The sequence below is a fragment of the Epinephelus fuscoguttatus genome, linkage group LG11 (assembly GCF_011397635.1).
Source record: "Epinephelus fuscoguttatus linkage group LG11, E.fuscoguttatus.final_Chr_v1".
NCBI classification, from domain to species: Eukaryota; Metazoa; Chordata; class Actinopteri; order Perciformes; family Serranidae; genus Epinephelus; species Epinephelus fuscoguttatus.
In genome coordinates this window covers 1,290,375-1,309,990 of record NC_064762.1, presented here as the reverse complement: position 1 = coordinate 1,309,990, position 19,616 = coordinate 1,290,375, and the positions used below count along the sequence as shown (strand labels likewise).

The 19,616-nt window shown below is 40.0% G+C and overlaps 2 protein-coding genes across 3 annotated transcripts in view; one reads left to right on the top strand and one right to left on the bottom strand.

Moving 5' to 3' along the window:
* LOC125896593 (NACHT, LRR and PYD domains-containing protein 12-like) overlaps positions 1-19,616 on the top strand; it is a 451,585-nt gene that overhangs the window by 156,092 nt on the left and 275,877 nt on the right. The gene's annotated exons all lie outside the window — the stretch shown is intronic.
* On the bottom strand, positions 7,115-19,356 carry LOC125896619 (uncharacterized). 2 transcript variants are annotated; one of them, XM_049589324.1, is made up of 8 exons: positions 19,307-19,356; positions 18,910-18,948; positions 18,749-18,776; positions 18,477-18,672; positions 12,725-12,871; positions 12,432-12,609; positions 12,157-12,257; positions 7,115-9,282 (listed from the first exon to the last, which is right to left on the bottom strand). In XM_049589324.1, exons 4-8 carry the CDS (start codon positions 18,528-18,530, stop codon positions 9,097-9,099), a joined length of 666 nt encoding a protein of 221 aa, XP_049445281.1. In that variant the 5' UTR covers positions 18,531-18,672; positions 18,749-18,776; positions 18,910-18,948; positions 19,307-19,356; the 3' UTR covers positions 7,115-9,096. The 2 variants fall into 2 exon arrangements, with proteins under 2 accessions (XP_049445281.1, XP_049445282.1); XM_049589325.1 differs by lacking the exon at positions 18,749-18,776 and having other exon boundaries at positions 19,307-19,354.

The window sequence follows — 19,616 nt, the reverse complement described above, 5'->3', positions numbered from 1 at the left end:
ACTTATCTCTATACACATCAGTACTAGCCAGCTGGCAGTGACCTCCCCAACATGGCGGTGACGCTGACGCGCAGTAGCCACAGGAATGAGTCGGGAACTGCCCATTGGTTCGACAGCCCATTGTTCCAACCATATTAAACTTATTGTTCCTAAGTCCGTTCCGAAATCATCATGATGCCCTGTGGTTAAGGTCTGGTTAGGTTTAGGCACAAAAACCACTGGACTCATGGTTACGCCAAAAATATTTTACTTTTTATGGTTAAAAGTTTATTTTATTTTCGATAAAAGCTCCTGATAACACAAATTAATTTTGTGTGATGATGTCGGGTGGTTGGAGACGTATTTGGAGCCAGTAGCTGTTACTGTGTAGCTTTACTACTTTATTAGCTCGTCAGCCGTTAGCTGCGGCTAATCCAGGTGGTGTGGCAGTGTGATTTGCAGCGAGCCTCACATGATGTGTTGAGTTGTTAATGGGAGCTGTGGAGGCTGATTCTCTTGTTTTATATTCACCAGTGCTGAAATAAATGTGGGTCCGAGCCAAACAGTGACTGAGAGTGGGTCATCATTAATCTACATAACACAAGAGTACTAACTGGTTACGTTAGCTACCCAGCTGCAGCACAGAAACAAAACCCACATGGAGAATGCCATTTAAAAAACTGTTTAATGAAGTACTCCCCAGCAACGTGACACCACTGCTGAATGAAACCCTCACACATGGTTCAGTCCGACTGAGAGGATCAAACCAACATGTAAGTACTGGTTTCCAACATATTTAAATAATTAAGGGGCCGTTCAGATGTAGCGTCTTTTGCGCGCACAAATCCATTAGTTTCAATGTAGATGCACGTCAAGTGCGCTCACAATCCAAAGCGACGCCGTATCGGCGCACATTCGGTATGATGCGCCTGTTTTTTTGTGCACGTCCGTGGCGCACAGAGATGGAAAAATCTCAACTTTTTCGAATGCAACAAGCGCACTCAGGGCTTGACGCTAACTTTTTTCCCAAGGAGCACATGTGCTCCTAAGTTGAAAAAGTAAGGAGCGCACAAAGAACTTTAGGGGCACAATGTAAACTGATCAAATAATGTGTTTTCCGTAATAAACGTGATGCAAATAGACATTTACAAGCAAAATTATTTAATGAATTTGTATACAAAATGTACAGAAAGGTAAAATCATCAGGTTTTGAAAAAGTATTGCAATTTAATTTTGTCTTTAATGTCATTATCTTATATATATTATCTTTGCAATATGGTTATCTTATATAATGTTATTACTATCCTAAAACATTCTCCAGGTCCTCTGAAACTCTGCAGGACTTAAGCCTCTTTCACACAGAGCTTTCGTGGCGCCCACCGCGGGGTAGGGCGCATATGACAGGATTTGGGGGAGTACAGGCTCGTTCAGGAGCTACAGCTCCATGTTGACCACTTCCGGGTCTACTTCAGGCTCTTCTTTGCTATTACACGCGTGGCGCTGAGGTGTTGTCACAGCGCGTTGCGGTGAAATTAAAAAAATTTCAATTCAAGCGCAGGCTGGCAGGATGCACCGCTCAGCTCGGCGGCAGAGCGGTGCGCTCTTGCGCCGCGGTAGCACATACACAATGAATGGGTTTGTCGGCGGAGGTCTGCGCTTTGCGCGTTCTGTGTGAAAAGGGCTTTATTTCCACCCTGCCCAGCAGCGGTACCGTGGCGAACGGTCCCTAAAGGCCTCTACACATGATCAGCTGTAAAACCGCTTTGCGCTGGCTTTCCCATTGTTTGTCTATGGACAGCAACGCCTGACAAAGCGGCACCGCTACCCTCGGCGTTGCGCGCAATATTCATTGTGCCGACAGCGGCTTGGAAAACCGCCCATAAAGCGGCCTTCACATGATAAGAACAATGTGCTTTGCTCACCGCCAGGTGCAGCACAGCGGCACAGTCAAAGTTCAAATAATTTCAACTCTGAGCGCAGCGCTTGGGCGGAAAATCCGAGCGGCGCGTGAGGCCAAGGATAGCGGTGCTGCTTTGTCAGGCGTTACCACCCTCTCCATAGACAAACAATGGGAAAGCCAGCGCAAAGCGGTTTTACAACTGATGATGTGTCACACGGGGAAGAGGGAAGGCGGCTGGAGTTCCTCCAACATTTGCGGTTAGATTATCATATTTTTTTATTGACAAAAATATAGGCTGCTTCGGCTGATTTTTTTATGCGCCCATGTGCCCCTAAATATTTTTTACAGTTAGCACACACCTATTTTTAGTCGCAAATGTGAGTGAAACGCTCGCACTGTGGAGCGCTGGCACTGCATGTCATGTGATAAGAATTAACCAATCAGCTCCACAGACCTGCTTCTTCCTTTCCGTGGAGGAGCGACTGATCATTCTTGTCCAGGGATACCGAGAGTTATATGACCTGTCTTTGTCGTACTACTTTGACTCAAACAGAAGGAACAATGCCTGGAGAATTATCAGCTCGGAGCTTGGGATAACTGGTGAGCATGATGATATGCTATTTCTGTGTCACTTTTTACTCCCCCTGTGAGTGACAGGCGGTTTTGGTTGCTTAGTAACGGCAGGCGCGACAGTAGCGCAACCTCTGAAGCGCCTTGGATAAAAGGATGGAAACGGCTACGCTACATCTGAACGGGGCCTAAGTTTCACCTGAACAGTGAGAGGTTTACTGTGTTTATGTAACTGAAGATACGAGCAAACTTTACTGCCAACTTGTCAAGCTGGTAAGCTAACGCTAACTAGCTAATGCATTTAGCATTAGCTATGCTAACATTAGCTAGTGAGAAAACGGTAAGTTAGCTAACGTGAGTAACTGCAGGGCTCTTAGTGAAAGCCAGATCAGTCAGTAAGTGTTCTCAAATTGTTAAAATAAAAACAAAACAACTCGTTTAAATGTTCATACATTAGGAGATAAATGTATTTTATTTATTTATTTTATCCAGGTTTGGGTTACTGTCTAACATGATTGTGGTTAGCTGCAGTCACTGTGGTTTCATATTGTTAGAAGTGAACAACATGATAATTCATAGCTACTTTTCCCCACACTTCAGTTTGTCTGAACATAGTCTCTACATACAGACTCTACATTCAGTGAATGTCGAGTCTGTAGGCAAACCCCGGAGATCTTGCCTCCGGAAGAAGAGCGGGAGAGCTCTGGTTTCTGGTTGTAGGCTGCTTGTAGTCCGCGTGATATTGACCAATCACGTTTGAGCCGGCTGCAGTTGTTGCCAGGTTAAACGCTCCATGCGGTGAACTAATGAGGCGGAACATAATTGGCGTCACTGCAAACTCTGAATCCATCGCAGTGGTTCAGCATATTTACTTATAAACGGAAGTCAGAAACGGAAATTCGCCTCCTCCGCCCAAATCAAACTGGAATGCAAAAAATTGGGGTTCTAGCCCCCAGAGGCTGTATCGCCATCTGCCGGAAGTCAGATGCCGAATACAGCCGATGGGTCCCGAGAATGCTCTGAACATAACCTACAACAAGATTAAAAGGTAAAATGCTCCTTTAATTGTCCCGTAAATTTTCACAGGATGTCTCCAGTGTCCAAGGTAAGGAGGTGCATTTCTTTACAGATGGATAGAAACCTGACAGAAACTTCCTGTAGCCACGGGGGAGTGGCTAATTTTTTCAGTTTTTCACCATCTAGTAGTTTGAAATATGCACTCGGAATATTGCGGGGACAAAAACAGGACCAATATTGCCATGGCAACAAATAAATGAAGATGATGGCCTGTCAGGTACGTAGCATGCTTTGTGAAATATTTCAATTAAATTAACCCGAGTTGATACTACGGCGGCCGAGACGTACATAAAAGGCTTTTCTCGCAGCGCCGGCCGTGCTGGAAATAGAGCAGTGGGCTGAAGCAGAGCAGCGCGGTGTGTCGGCCGGCGCCAGTGTGGGTTGGTTCATAGAATATAATGGAGGGAGCGTCAGTGGCTTAGTGGTAGAGCAGGTGCCCCATGTACAAGGCTGCCGCAGGGGCCCGGGTTCAACTCCAGCCTGTGGCCATTTCCTGCATGTCACTCCCCCTCTCTCTCCCCCCCTCACACTCGTCTGTCCTGTCAATTAAAGGCTAAAATGCCCCAAAAAATATCTTTTAAAAAAAAAGAATATAATGGAGGCTGGCGTTTTGACGCGCGGCGTATGGCGGCGGTGTGTGTTGCACTTAACGATGTCGACTCCTCTGCTGATTTAAACATATGTATTGTGTTCAAAACTGCAGGTAAAGCTGCTGGAAATTAAATGGTGTAATGAACTATTTTTAGTTTCCTACACATACAGATATTTCACCGTTAAATTACATCCTGACATCAAAAGGTTTTTTGTGTGTTTGTGGTCTCTATCACAGTAATTTTAAATAAAATCATCAGCTGCAGAGCCTCTTAAGTTTAATATGGTGTTTTTTTGTTCCAGAACTGAAATTGTCTTAAACATACGCTAATAGTCCACAATGATTTCAGTTTAGTCATGTAAACATAGTTATATTTTGATATGAAATTAATGCAGATCTAAAATAAGATGGAGCAAAGTACAAAGCTAACTAAAGGTACTCTCATTAGTTGCCACAACTACACAGTCAACATAAAATCCAAACTGGTGAACTGCTGTTGTTCGGACCTGTTGCTGCACATGAAGGATGATTGACAGCTCCTGCTGGTTGAACCTGTGGCGTTCATCCTGTCTGTCTGCACACGGTTCAGCTGGACTGAGAGGATCCAGCTAATGTGTAAGTACCACTTTACAACTACAGGTGCTGGTCATATAATTAGAATATCATGAAAAAGTTGATTTATTTCAGTAATTAGGATTTTTAGAAATGTTGGCCAACTGAAAAGTATGAACATGAAAAGTATGAGCATGTACAGCACTCAATACTTAGTTGGGGCTCCTTTTGCCTGAATTACTGCAGCAATGCGGCGTGGCATGGAGTCGATCAGTCTGTGGCACTGCTCAGGTGGTATCAGAGCCCAGGTTGCTCTGGTAGTGGCCTTCAGCTCTTCTGCATTGTTGGGTCTGGCGTGTCGCATCTTCCTCTTCACAATACCCCATAGATTTTCTATGGGGTTAAGGTCAGGCGAGTTTGCTGGCCAAACAAGAACAGGGATACCATGGTCCTTAAACCAGGTACTGGTAGCTTTGGAACTGTGTGCAGGTGCCAAGTCCTGTTGGAAAATGAAATCTGCATCTCCATAAAGTTGGTCAGCAGCAGGAAGCATGAAGTGCTCTAAAACTTCCTGGTAGACAGCTGCATTGACCTTGGACCTCAGAAAACAGCAGATGACATGGCACCCCAAACCATCACTGACTGTGGAAATTTTGCACTGGACCTCAAGCAACGTGGATTCTGTGCCTCTCCTCTCTTCCTCCAGACTCTGGGACCTTGATTTCCAAAGGAAATGCAAAATGTACTTTCATCAGAGAACATAACTTTGGACCACTCAGCAGCAGTCCAGTCCTTTTTGTCTTTAGCCCAGGCAAGACGCTTCATATTCTAATTATATGACCAGCACCTGTAATTACATGTGGTTTTATTTAAATGATTAAACATCATAGGTCAACAGTTTTGACTGTGTAAAACTGATCAATATTGATTTTGTTGCTGTTACTACTGGTGAACGCTGCCTAAACCAGCTGAAGCATTCATTACATCTACACACAAGTTTCAGCTGACTTGCTGACCTAGAAAGTCAATGCTAAACAGCTAGTGTTGTACTGTAAGTGTTAGCCAGGCTAACTTTAGCAAGGCATGTAATGTTATGTAAGCTAATGCATGTAGCTGCAGAGCTAGCACAGAAAACTTGTTCAAAATTTCTTGGAAGCATAAATGATGACAAAGGGTTTGTGTTGAAATATGGATCATCCTCTGACAGTTTAGATAAATGACTGAACTGAACGTCACATCCAGGTAAATGATGACTATACATTTGAGGTAACGACATGAACTAACGTTACTGTATTTTTAAATTTTGGAGAAAGTAGTATTTGTAACCAATAAGCGTCCTTCACATGTCCCTTTAATGCCAGTTTGATGTCATCCACAGAGACACCTCCTGTTGGAGCCAGGCCCATGGTGTCATCGGAGACAAATGGGTGAAAGGTCTCTGGACTTTATTTATTGATCTGTTTTGTACCTTGAATCTGATATGGACATTTAATATGATCAGTGTAGAGCAAAATCAGACATATCAATACTCAGATCACATAGAGTGTATTGGAGTAGTTGACCTTTTATCACTTAGTGTTGGATTAACTAGTTCAGTTAGTTCACATATTCAGGCTTTAAACTTTCTTAATTCATTTATGGTTATGTCTTATTAAACCAAAGATAAAGCCCGTTAAAATACTGGGTCACTTGTTTGTTTATATTCATTCAATTATACAAACAAACCAACACAGTATCAATAACAGCACCAAAGTAAAGATTTGAAACATTTCTTAAGAGTGATTAAGAAGTGTCATGTCAGTGTGGTCAGTGGTCAGTGTGTATTATGCATGTCTCCAACACACTGTGACAGTGTGTGTGACTTTGTGATTGACATATCTTCCTTCAACAGTCAAACCGGTTTCACTTTCTGTCTAACTGAGAAGTGCAGGTGGTTTTATCTAATACAACCAAACCCTAACCACAGAAGCAGAAGCAAAGCAACAGCACCAATTTTCCACAAGTTTTTATGCCTCTGCGCTGGGAACAACCACGGACAGAGGTGTTATGTTTTTGGGTTGTCCATCCGTACTTCCATCTGTCCCATCCTTGTGAACACAATATCTCAAGAACACCTTGAGATCAAAGTTGTCATGTGTCACAACTGTACCCAACAATGAACAGAATAGTTTTGGTGGTCAAAGGTCCTTCTCATTTCCATGAATGCGATATTTCAAGAATGCTTTTAGGGGCTGTCTTTAAATTTGGCTGTTATAAATCACCAGAGATATTTGAACGTCTTGAAAAATGACGTCAGGTTGTGTCAGTCATGTGTGCACACTGTATCTGAAACAACAGTAGAGAAATGATCAACTAAAGAAAAAGTTCCCCAAAAACAAACTACACTGACAATTAAAACAACTAATTAACAAAAGAAGATTAAAACAGTTCGCACACTGCAGGGCTCCAATGCTCAGTCGAATTTATTCGAATAGAAGTAACGTTTCGAGCGTCAGGCTCTTCCTCAGACTTACAAGACAAAGGGTGCCGCCATCTTAAATACACACATGATGGGGTCACATGATGCAATGATGCGTTACAGGACAAGAAAAAAAAGGAGGAAAAACAATATACTCCTGTCAGAAATATACAACATAGTGCAAATAAATCCTAGAAAAACCACAATGCAAAAAATAGATGAATAAAAGATAGTCTATGTGCCAGTGTGCACACACAGACACATACAACCCCTGTCTGTGAATGCACAATAGAACATCCACACATCAGTAGACCCACATACACAGCAACAGTGTCCAGACACCAGTGCTGTGCAGTAAGAAATACATCACATCACAATCACATACATCAGCTACAAAGAGCCTCAGTGTAAATATATACATACAAAACATACAAAGATACCCATGAAAAAGTATTTTGAGAAAATTCTCTTAAAGGGACATACCAGAGCAAGGCATCTGTACCGGACATCAGGCTGTAAGGCCATCATAGAGGACAGAAAGAATAGATAACCTTAACAGAGGGGCCCCTCTATGTAAAACAATAAGCAAACACACACCTTGTAAATCAACTCATTATCAAAAGCTCCACCTACAGAGTAACATGTCAGGTAAAGCATGACACAGTGGAGCAATACCACAGAGCACTTACACCCGAGAATATCACAAATAAATTACGAATGTCCATCTCCTCGTTGAGGCCCTTAGGCGACATAGTATCTAAGGTGTAAATCCAAAATAGTTCACGTTTTCAAGAGTAAATTGTCAAGGTCATTGCCTCTCCTTGATAGTTGAACATGTTAGATGTAGCAAAGGGAGGCCACAGTGTGGCTGTTATAAACCATCAGAGATTTTTGAACGTCTTGAAAAATGACGTCAGGTTGTGTCAGTCATGTGTGCACACTGTATCTGAAACACCAGTAGAAAAATGATCAACTAAAGAAAAAGTTCCCCAAAAACAAACTAAACTGACAATTAAAACAACTAATTAACAACAATTAATTATTCAGCTGTAAGCATAGCACTAACATTATATATGTGATTATGTTGTTTATATTTTTCACAGTCTGGACAAGCACAATGTTAACATATATTTGATAATGAATACCATAGAAACTTAATACCTGTGTTTGTGACTGGAACAAAGTGAAAGGCAAAAAGTGAGCCTGCAGTTATCCTCCTCCTCCTGTGTTTAGTTTCACTTTGGACAAATACGTGACTGAAGTTCACGTCATGACAGCACAAGTGCCTCTGTCTCTTCAGACCACACATCATTTCTTCTTCCCTCTCTGGCTGCCGACAGTTGTCTCTAAGTGGTTGTCTGTTTGAAATTCGAAACTTTCTCACGAGTGTCTAACAGCCCCACAGTGTGACATATTTTCTCAAAGTGTGAGAGTTGTTTCTTCTCCATCATGTTTTTATATGGTTGTGAGATGCAGCATCACTAAACTTTGTTAAGAGTTCACATTGAGGCCTCAGACACAGCTGGGAAATAAATAGCAATATTTCAGTCTCTTAATTCATGTTTTTGATAGTGAATCAAAGAGTTAATCTGATCAACAGGTGACTGATTGGATTAGTTGTTACAGGTGCTCTCATATCTAACGTGTCTTACAGATGACCATTGTTAGAACAACACTGTAACGTTGGTGCCACAATGAGACACTTGTATTAATGTTTAATTTCTGTCTTCATGGACAGACACAATATACACATCTTTAACTCAGTGTCCCACCAACACACCAGTCAGTGCATACTCAGGGTGTGCAGCCAAACTTTGTTTACAGCCAGAGAACTTTATTTAAATTAATGTTAATATCCAATAGTTTCCAATTATAAGCTTCAAACTTCAAGTTGCCATGAGCAAAAAGCAAAGAAGCCATTTACCAGATTCTCTTAGAAATCCTGCATTTTTTTTCTGCTGTGTTTAATCAGTCTGAACATTCAGGTCGATTCTTGTGGAAGTTGATGCAGTCGTCCCCAAAGTTGATGATGCTTTTCAGGGCGCTCAGGATCAGTGAGTCAATGTCACTATTGAGGTCGATTTCTGAATGGTAGTTCTTCACAGGGAAGATGCAGTTCATGGGGATTCCCACATCCGCACTGAACTGCTCCATCTATATTTAAAAAAAAATCACAACATCTCAGGTCACAAATTACAGCTCAGACCAATCAAGGCTTTTGTTCTCACTGCACCGATCATTTGGACTGATACTGATTTTATTCAGCAGATCAGATATTGGCCAGACATGACCAATATGATCCATCATGCAGACTTTTTTTAAATTATTATTTATTGAAGGGCCACACTGCCTTATTTTAAATTATTAGTATTGTTGAATTACTGCACTGTTTCTTTTAAAACTCTTTGAATGTGAAACGTCATTTTGTTTAAAGAATCTATCTAAAATGAAGACAGTGGGAAAACCCTGACTGTCAAACTCAAATTAATGAAATGATATTTAGATAAAAGTTGACTTGATTTTTCTGTTAAAAAATGGTATTATCTTGACCATGTCTTTCCAATTTTCTGTTGTAAGAATTAGGAGGCTGTGTCCAACAGTTTTTGTAACAATAGTAGTGACAATCCAACAGTGATGGCCTCTTTATGCAGACAGTGACCAGGTGTATTGTTTGGAAAAACATCATTTGAACCAACCCCTAACCCCTTAACCCTAACTCTGTTTTTAGCCTCATTGTAGCCTGCAGCTCTAACTGCCTCTCTGTGCACTGTGCTCATGTGTGTGCCCATGTGTCACGGTCTCGCGCAAGCGCACACTCGTGAGCGCGGTGCCCAGAGAGGCAGTCAGAGCTACAGGCTACAATGAGGCTAAAAACAGAGTTCAAATGAGGTGTTTCCAAACAACTTTTTATGTCGGGGCTTCAGGACACTTGGATCACTACGGACGAGCAGTATGGAGATATTTTGTGGTTTCAATGATGTGTTTTTGGACGTTTGAATCTGGGGCGCCGTCAGCCTCCATTAGGTGGAGTTGTGTTGCTACCTCCTCTCCCCCCTGATAATGGCTGAGTTTTCATTTTTGGGTGCACTATCCCTTTAAGCTATGAGAAGAGGAAAAATGGCCGCTAGCTGCTAAGCTTATTTCTGCAATGTAAACATGCTTAAGCTAATAATGGGTCACCAGCAAAAAGCAACTGTTTTGTTTATCAACCTTGACAGTTAATACTGAGCTGAATTTAACACCTTTGTTATGATCTTGTTGTTAATCTGTGTTTTATGGCTGTTTGGAGAAGTTTGTCTTCAGGGCTTTAAGCAGGATATTCCTGAAGTTTTAAGAAACAGATAATGGTTTGGGTTCAAATGAAAAATTTCTTCCAGATAGGTCTCTCTGACAGAAAGCCCTGAAGGTTAACTTATCCAATTTGCTGCTTTATTTGTGTTAGTGGAGTCAGTTTAGTGTTTTTTTCTGTACTTTTTATTTATGTGTTTTTTCTATCTTTTATGGCCAAAAGTAAAAAAGAGAGGGGTGGTAGCGTCTTCTGTAACAGATTGTGTTAAATGGGCATTTAATATACCGCCTAATATCAATCACAGGCCCCTGAATTGTGTTGAATCGAAATCTTGTCATGGCAGACTTTGTAATATAGGAAAATATCGTATCGTTGTCCAAAGAATTGATATAATAAAGTATCGTGATGAAACAGTGATACAATATTTGCAGATATTACAAAGTCTTCCACGAGACGATGTTGATTTGACTCAACTCAGAGGCCTGTGATCAATATAAGTGATGTCATATGATCATTTAATACTCAGTCACATACAGTAGAAGCTGCTACCCCTTTCTTTTTTACTTTTGGCCATTAAAGATAAAAACAACACAAAGAATGTAAGTAATTGTAACCAGTTGAGTACAGTAAATTTTAAATTGACCTCACCAACACACATAAAACAGCACTAGGGATCAATATCATCCCCCTACAGAGCCAGAGAGCCACTGTCTCACGTGCAAGTTCCAGAGGGCAAGGTATCTGTTTTCATTTCAATATTTTAAGTAGCTAGCTATGGTAGCTCTAGCTGCTGTCTACCTATGAACTTTTCGATCGCAACGGAATATATTTACTTCAACCATCGCTCATTTTAAAAGGACCACTGCAAAAACATTGTGTTCTGTTTAAATCAACGGACAATGAATCATAGTTGTTTGTTTCTGGCTGCCTGGGTCAGCGGGGTTTGATGGAGGCTGTTTTGGGGCTTAGAGCCAGGCCACTTGTCCTATTTTTACCGGGGGGTTTCATGCCCCTGCCCTCCGAACGGGCAGGTTTGTTTCTCCAAACCATCCATTTTAGCACTAATCTGCATGCACAAGAACCAGTGCCCTTAAAATAATTGGTTTTTATGTTGTAAGGTCGGAGATTTCCAAATATAAATTTAAGATTGTTGTTGTAAAAATTACATTAGCCTTGTGTTCACAGTTGCTTGTTTAAAGTGGAAGTACAAATTTTTACACTAGCTAGTGCACTAGCTTACTAGCTAACGCTGTCTGTTTATCAACTTAATCGTGGATCATTACAGAATATAGCAACATTCACCACTGTTCATTTTAGGAGGACCACCGCAAGGAAGTTACTTTCTGATTTATTCCTCAATAAATAATTTTATCCTTATCATCTTTTTTGGCTGCTTGCCATTATCTGCCTGCTGCTGTTTGACAGTGACATAAAATTTAAAATTACAGGTGTATCCCACAGATGATGATATGAATCTATGTTTTCTCTTTGCATCGATTATATTGTATCGTTGATCATTGAAATGATATATAGATCCAGATCAGTGGATCGTTACAGCCCTATTGATCATTCCTCAGAATTGGTCAGTTTGGGTATCACAAAAGTTATAAAGAGAGAAAAGTCGCTCATTTTTAATATGAGAGCGCTCATATTAAAAATGTCTTGACCACACAACTCAAAACATTTTTAACTGTGACTCCATCTCTGTGCAAATTCACGATGTTACTGATGAAACTTACCTTTTCCTTCAGGTACTTGATCCTGTAGACCTTCTTCAGATCTTGTTTGATTTCAGGACAGGCTTCATCAATTTTGGTGAGAATGGCCACTTGAGGAATCCCTGCCAGCAGAACAGAAAAATACTGACGTCAGTACAAACTGCTGTTTCTCTGTAATTACTGACACCACAAATAAAGCTACAGGAAGTGACTGTACCGTGTCTGGATGCATTTTTCAAGCAGTGTGATCTGTTAAAAACCAAATATAGAAAAGAATAAAAGATTTTTGCTCTCACTCAGTTTACTGGCTTCAAGCCTGATGTTCTGAATCTTCTGCGCAGTTTCATCTCTGATCTGAGACACAGTGTTGGCAGGAACGACACAAACCAGAACATGAACTTTGTCGTTTTCAGTTGGATTTTTGTTGTAGAGATGATCACAACTATGACTTGACAATGCCGATGTAGGATTGAACTGGAAAACAAATTTAAACTGAGTTAAATAACAGCTGTAACATTTATAAATATATAATTCAAAATAATATGAAGTTATTGTGGGAAAAAATATTTAAAGTCTGCAGTAACTGTACCCAGTAATCTTCCTTCACATGTCCCATCATGGCCAGTTTGATGTCCTCCACAAGAGCACCTCCACGTGGATCCAGGCCCATGACATCATTGAAGACAAACGGATAGAAGGTCTCTGGGCCTCTTTTTGGGATCTTGTAGGTTGTGTACTATAAAGCAGATACAGAGACAAGTGCATTTATTAAAATCAAAATAGAGCAGTTTGGGGGTCCTTGGCCTGAAAAACCCTGAAGACCTCTGCTGTAGAGCAAAAATAGACACATCAGTGCGCAGCTAGCATATAATAAAGAGTGTCAGATTCAGGTTAACATACATCTGTCCTTCCACAGCAAGAAAAAAAAGGGAGAAGAAAAGTCCTCATTATTCATCAGATCCACTTCCCCAATACATACACTGTTGTTGTTGTTTAACTAAAAAGTTACGAAAAATACACCTCACTCCAGTATTTTCCATAGAAAAAGCAGATGAGGTAGGTAGTTAACGACACTATATGCCTATGTGTATAATATCTAGACAGAAAAAAAGTATGTAGCCTAAATTAACATGGTTGCATAGGTGTAGTTATGCTGAGGGCTAAAAAAAAATGTTATTGCTGTCATATAAATTATTTTACTGTTCTTCAACACAAAACACAGTGCACTCCCTCTGAGGACTCACCATCTGCTTTATTACTGCTTTATAGCTCAACAACCCAACTCTTTAGCCCTCAGCTTCCAGAGACGGCTTACGCTGTAACAGTCAATCAATCAATCAATCAATCAATCAGACAATCAATTTTATTTATAAAGCCCAATATCACAAATCACACATGGCTTTACATCATACGACATCCCTCTGTCCTTAGGACCGTCGCAGCGGATAAGGAAAAGGAAAAAGAAGAAGCCGAGTTAGTGACATACAGTATGGCCGAGTTAGCAAGATGCAGAAACAGGACACGAGAGAGAGAGAGAGAGAGAGAGAGAGAGAGAAGGTGCCCGGTGTATTATAGGGGGGTCCTCCGGCAGACTAGGCCTAAGTCAGCCTAACTAGGGGCTGGTACAGGACAAGCCTGAGCCAGCCCTAACTATAAGCTTTATCAAAGAGGAAAGTCTTAAGTCTAGTCTTAAATGTGGAGACGGTGTCTGCCTCCCGGACCGTAACAGGAAGATGATTCCACAGGAGAGGAGCCTGATAGCTGAAGGCTCTGGCTCCTGATCTACTTTTGGAGACTTTAGGGACCACGAGTAACCCTGCGTTCTCAGAGCGCAGTGTTCTGGTGGGATAATATGGCACTATGAGCTCTCTAAGATATGATGGAGCTTGACCATTTAGAGCTTTATAAGTTAACAGTAGGATTTTAAATTCAATTCTGGATTTTACAGGGAGCCAGTGCAGAGAAGCTAAAACAGGAGAAATATGATCTCGTTTCTTAGTTCCTGTTAGTACACGTGCTGCTGCATTCTGAATTAGCTGGAGAGTTTTTAAGGACTTACTAGAGCTACCTGATAATAGAGAGTTACAGTAATCCAGCCTTGAGGTAACAAAAGCGTGGACCAATTTTTCTGCATCTTTTCGGGTCAGGATAGGCCTAATTTTCGCAATATTACGCAGATGAAAAAATGCAGTCCGTGAGGTTTGTTTTAAATGAGAATTAAAAGACAAATCTTGATCAAATATTACTCCGAGGTTTCTTACGGTAGTGCTAGAGGCCAGAGCAATGCCATCTAGAGAAACTATGTCATCAGATAAAGAGTCTCTGAGTTGTTTGGGGCCAAGAACAATAACTTCAGTTTTGTCTAAATTTAACATCAGGAAATTGGTGCTCATCCAGGTTTTTATGTCTTTAAGGCAGTTATGGAGTTTAGTTAATTGATTACTTTCTTCTGGCTTCATCGATAAATACAACTGAGTATCATCCTCATAACAATGGAAATTTACAGAGTGATTTCTAATGATGTTACGTTTAGTACGTAAGCATAACAGTAAACTGTGTTTTTTTTGGTTTTTTTTTTTTTTTTTTTAAATGTATGCCTTTAGGCCTGCGATAGCTGTGGCTGGAGGCATCATGTTTAAGGGCTGTCCATCCATCCGTCTGTCCGTACATCTGTACCTTCGGCCCATTCTTACGAACACTATATCTCAAGAACAACTTGAGGGAATTCCTTAAAATTTAGCATAAATTTCCACTTGGTCTAGAGGATGAACTGATAAATATTTGGTGGTTGAAGGTCAAAGGTCAAGGTCATTGTGAAATTACAATTTATTTTGTTTTGTGTTAGATTATAGAAACTGTTGACATTTTACTCTTTTTAGTCAAAAGATTATATTGAATATTTCAGTGAATCTAGCCTTGTCTGGCCAATTGTTTTGTTATTTTAGTCAAACTTATTTCACATAAGATCATACCTTATTATTATCTGATGAAAAAAATGATTTAATGATTAGGAATGCAACTTTGCAGAAAACATCCAAGCCTGTTCTGATTTGCACATTTATTTTGAACCAACAGAATCCAACTTATCTGACCTGGGGCCCAATATTCTCTTTAAAACTATTAGAAAACAATGGGCCCATGAAAAAAAAAGGTCGCTAACAAACATATTTAATCATAGTCTTTGGCAACAAAACACTGCTGCAGAGGGTCAGGCCTTTATTTGAAGCAGGCTTATAATAAAGATGATGCATTTATTTCTAATTAACTCTGTTTGATAAATATATTTGCTCATATTTTAGTAAGTAGTAGTTCTTCTCCGTCCAGCTCCATTTGTTTGTTACTGCATTATGCTGTTAATACAAGCTCAACACTCACTCTGTTTGTTTCAAATTAAAACCCCTCTGAATTTTGACTGGACAGAATCCCTTAATTTCTTGACAAGGCTTTTATTGTGAAGCATTTGCAGGAACGTTGTAGAAAATTCAGTGACTTGTGTGTTAAAGTTAGTTTGAAGTGAATCAAAAAGTTTAGGTGTAAAAGCACCCTAAAAGTCAAGAGAATGTCTCTGCCTCTAGGTCCTTAAAAACTTGGGTCACATCTCATGATTAAAGAAGGAACATTCAGAATAAATGAGAACATATTAGAAAGGATTTCAAACATTTCCAATGACCTCATAGAGAAGTAGAAGCTGTTTTAATAGATTAAACTTAACCACAAGTTAAGGGCAACAGCTACAGAACAGCTGCTGTTGTACAGTTTCCTGTGGTAGCTGAATTTAACAAACAGGAAATCAGTGAAGCTTCTGCAACAGTCCAGGCTTCCTGTCAGCAAATGTTGTGTCACTGCTGCACATTTCCAGTAACTTGTTGCACTGGTGGACTGTTCTGCTGTTGTCTTAATATGATGCTATGATCTGTTTATTCATTTGCCTTTGTCTAGACATCACTAAGCCGGATCTACTAAGATCCCAATTTGCGTGTACTAATTTGCATGCGCAATCTAGAATTTTGCGTGTGTGGCTGAACCACGGTTTGCGGGTGATTTACTAAGAGTGATTGCGTAAATGACAACAGGTGCAAACGTGTTGGAGACACCCTATTTAAATGAGGGTTTTGCGTGTTTCATGGTTTGCGGCATGGTGAGTTTGGAGAGAAAGCGCAACGTGAAATTTGACCCTATGGAATTAGAGGTGTTGGTAGATGAGGCCAATAAACACTTAAATGAGCTACAGCAAAGAAACCTGACTGTCTCACAAAGGAACGCTATATGGGAAGAAATCTGTGACCAACAGCCAGGGACCGGAGAGGGAGGAAAGGTGCGCACGGCAGGCAAGTTCCACCTGCGTAAAAGGAAACACAGATAATACACTCAACTGTCGCGTTTAAGTTTTCTTATATTGGCTATGAATATTCATTTAGTGTAAAATAGGCTATACGATACAGAACTGTTTAGTTTTGTTTTTTGCCACGATAAATGTTAGAGCTATAGCCTATATATTTTGTGACTGAAACAATGTGTCTTTAATATGATTTTGCGTGGCTTAACATAATGAGACGTTAATGAGACTTCTTATTTCGTTTGATAATAATGTTTGGAATCTAAAAAGTGATTTCAGTCATCTTTTTTTCAATAAATGTTGATTTGCTTAACTTTGCAATGCTCTGCAGTTTATTGGATCACACTAGCACTCATATTCTAATCTACAGCATATGTTTAATCAAGGTGTATTTCTGCATTACATATTATTGAATGAAACTAGAAAAATAAATGCATATACCGAGCAGCTCACAAGAAGTGACTGCGTTCCTTATCTCTCCGGCAGTGGTCAGGTTGAGAACAGATGTCAGAAGGAAGGGGTGTAGGGGGTATGAACTATCACCTTAAAAAAACATATGAATCAATATGAAACACGTTTTTGTTTTTAATGTAATTATTTTACAAAGGATTTTACAAACTGACTCACCTACAAGCCAGCCATCTCCAAACTCACCATCTCGCAACTTGGAAAACAGAAAACTGTTTCTCAGAATAAAAGAATCGTGTACTGGCCCGAGAAGTTTTGCCACAACGTTGGTAATGATGCGGCGCAACATGACATTTAGGACTTCAGACATCACATCTGAAAAACGGGATTGGGAGATCCCAGCTTTAATAGCTGTATAGCCGTACACTGGAATGACCCAGATGAAAAAAAATGTAAACTTGCAAGGAGTTTTGTCATTGCAGGTATTGCGTGACTCCTTCTCGTGGCTGGCTCCAAATCCGCTCTGAGTTCCTCCAACAGTTCCAAAATGGGAATGCTGGATAGGCGATATGTTTTAATTGTTTCCTCATTCATTCCAAAAATGTTCACACCAGGGTGAAAAATGTGTTCTCTGCATCTTCTTTCATCGTTTCGATGTCTCCTTCTTGCAACAATAACCGCAGCCATTACGCATACAAACCGTTTGTACTTCCCTTTGACACGTGTTAAATACAGACGCAGTTTCTGTTTGCCAAATTGCTTTCAGGTTTGATAAATCACTTTGCGTGTGCTAAATTAATATATTTACATTTTCTCCTCCCAGCACACGCACAATTGCGTGTAAATGCCCCATATTGCATATTCATTGCAGCAAACGTACTAACTGGATGCAGACGCGCTATTTTGCACCTTTGAAAGATGCAACCCTTAGTGCGCACTGTTAGTAAATCAGTTTGTTTTTTGCATGTGCAATGAGTTTGCACATGTTTTTATACACGCAAACCTTTAGTAGATCTGGCCCTTAGCGTACAGTGACTTCATGCTAGTGTTGAAAGAAACCTTGAGTTTTGTTACCTGCCGTTGCAATGTTACAACAGGTGGTATTGTTTTGTGTATGTGTGTGTGTGTGTGTGTGTGTGTCATCATGAAAAATGTGGTCTCAGTAACACCTACTGTAGTGGGAACCACCACTGAAGTAGTTTTAAGTATTTTGCCAGCTGTTTATGTTTGTCTGTTTGTCTGTGGACAGATTTGTCAACATTGTAGCGTCACAACCGTGCAAGATGCAGTCACGAAACTTTACAGGTGTGTAGCTGAGATCAAAAAAGATGGATGTGGTCAACACAAGGACACCAGAAGTAAGGGGGTTCCACTTTACACCCCTGGCCCACATTTGCTGGAATGATCCCATCGAATGATGACGTCTAGTTAAAACACTTTATCTTCTACTGCAAAGGCAGAAACCTCTCAAAGACACTTTGTGACTCTTGGTTGGATAGTAAAACTAATATGAATAACTTTCATAAAAGTTTGCAAAGTTTTATGTTACATGATACTAAAATGTTTTCTTCTTCAACACATCAAAAGTTCTTCGTACCTGTTTAGTGAAACTGTCATGAAAAGTGTTGTCCGCCAGGGCCTGTGCGTACATTCTGCCATTTAGGACACTGTGGACAGAGTTGATGAAACTGGATTTTCCAGCTCCAACTGGTCCATGAAGAAGAATCCTGAGCTACTGGCCTTCAGTCTGAGGTTTGTAGTTTTGCACATACTGCAGAGCGCTCTGGTTGTCTCTGCTCAGAGGAAGAAAATATTACAGTACACAGACTGAACTATTATACACAGACACACATACACAGACACACTCACCCCCAATTTATTTCTCTCCATGGTTCGACTAGAAATGACACATGTATGACACATGTTAAGATGAGACAAGAGATTGTGAAAAAATTCAGTCATAAAACAATGTGTAATCTTCCATAAATAAAGACTAGATTGTTGTTTTTTTTTGTTTTTAAACAACTTACTTGGAGCTTCTTCAACTTTGGATTGGTCAGCTCCCATGACTGCAGAAGAAAACATTTCAATACACAGTTAAACTCTGAGTTCATATTTCAATGTACGAGTGACACTCAACCATACAAATCAAAATTGTACATTACTGGAAAAACTACTAAGAAAAGAATGAAAAAAAAATTAGCAACTAAAACATATCACTTAAATTGAAACTAAGTCATACTGAACACAAAATTATAAAATGATGAAGGTTTTTAAAATACAATTTATTTTGTCATAAGGAGTTACGATGATCATATTTTGTTCATTTTATTCCACAATAGGAATTACATTTAGAACAAACTAAAATATAACAAACACCATAAGCACACATTTATTAAACATTTGAGAGTAATAGAAGCTCTGTACCTGGATCGTTGTACTGGAACAAAGTGACTGTGCCTTCGTCGAAATTTATTTAACTGTCAGTGGTTTCAATGCAACACTCAACATATAAACGAACCTCCCATTCATTTGACACGCCCCCCTAAAGTTCCCCTCATCAAACCACATTTTCACTTTCATTTTCTTCAGGAAGTTTGTTTACTTAACATTTTTAAAACAGATTTCTTTCTCTCTGTCTTTGTTATTGTACAGAAAGAAGAAGCACCATTGACTTTTATCACCACAGCCACAGCTGAGAAGTAAATACTAATCTTTTTAATCAATGATTGGGTCA

Bases quoted from the DNA above. Each gene is read 5' to 3' on its own strand.
- LOC125896619 (XM_049589324.1), bottom strand. From the start codon at position 18,530: ATGTACGCACAGGCCCTGGCGGACAACACTTTTCATGACAGTTTCACT. The intron at 12,872-18,476 runs GTACGAAGAACT...TCTGCTTTATAG, and splicing joins ATGACAGTTTCACTAAACAG to TACACAACCTACAAGATCCC. The intron at 9,283-12,156 runs GTAAGTTTCATC...TTTTAAATATAG, and splicing joins TCAAGTACCTGAAGGAAAAG to ATGGAGCAGTTCAGTGCGGA.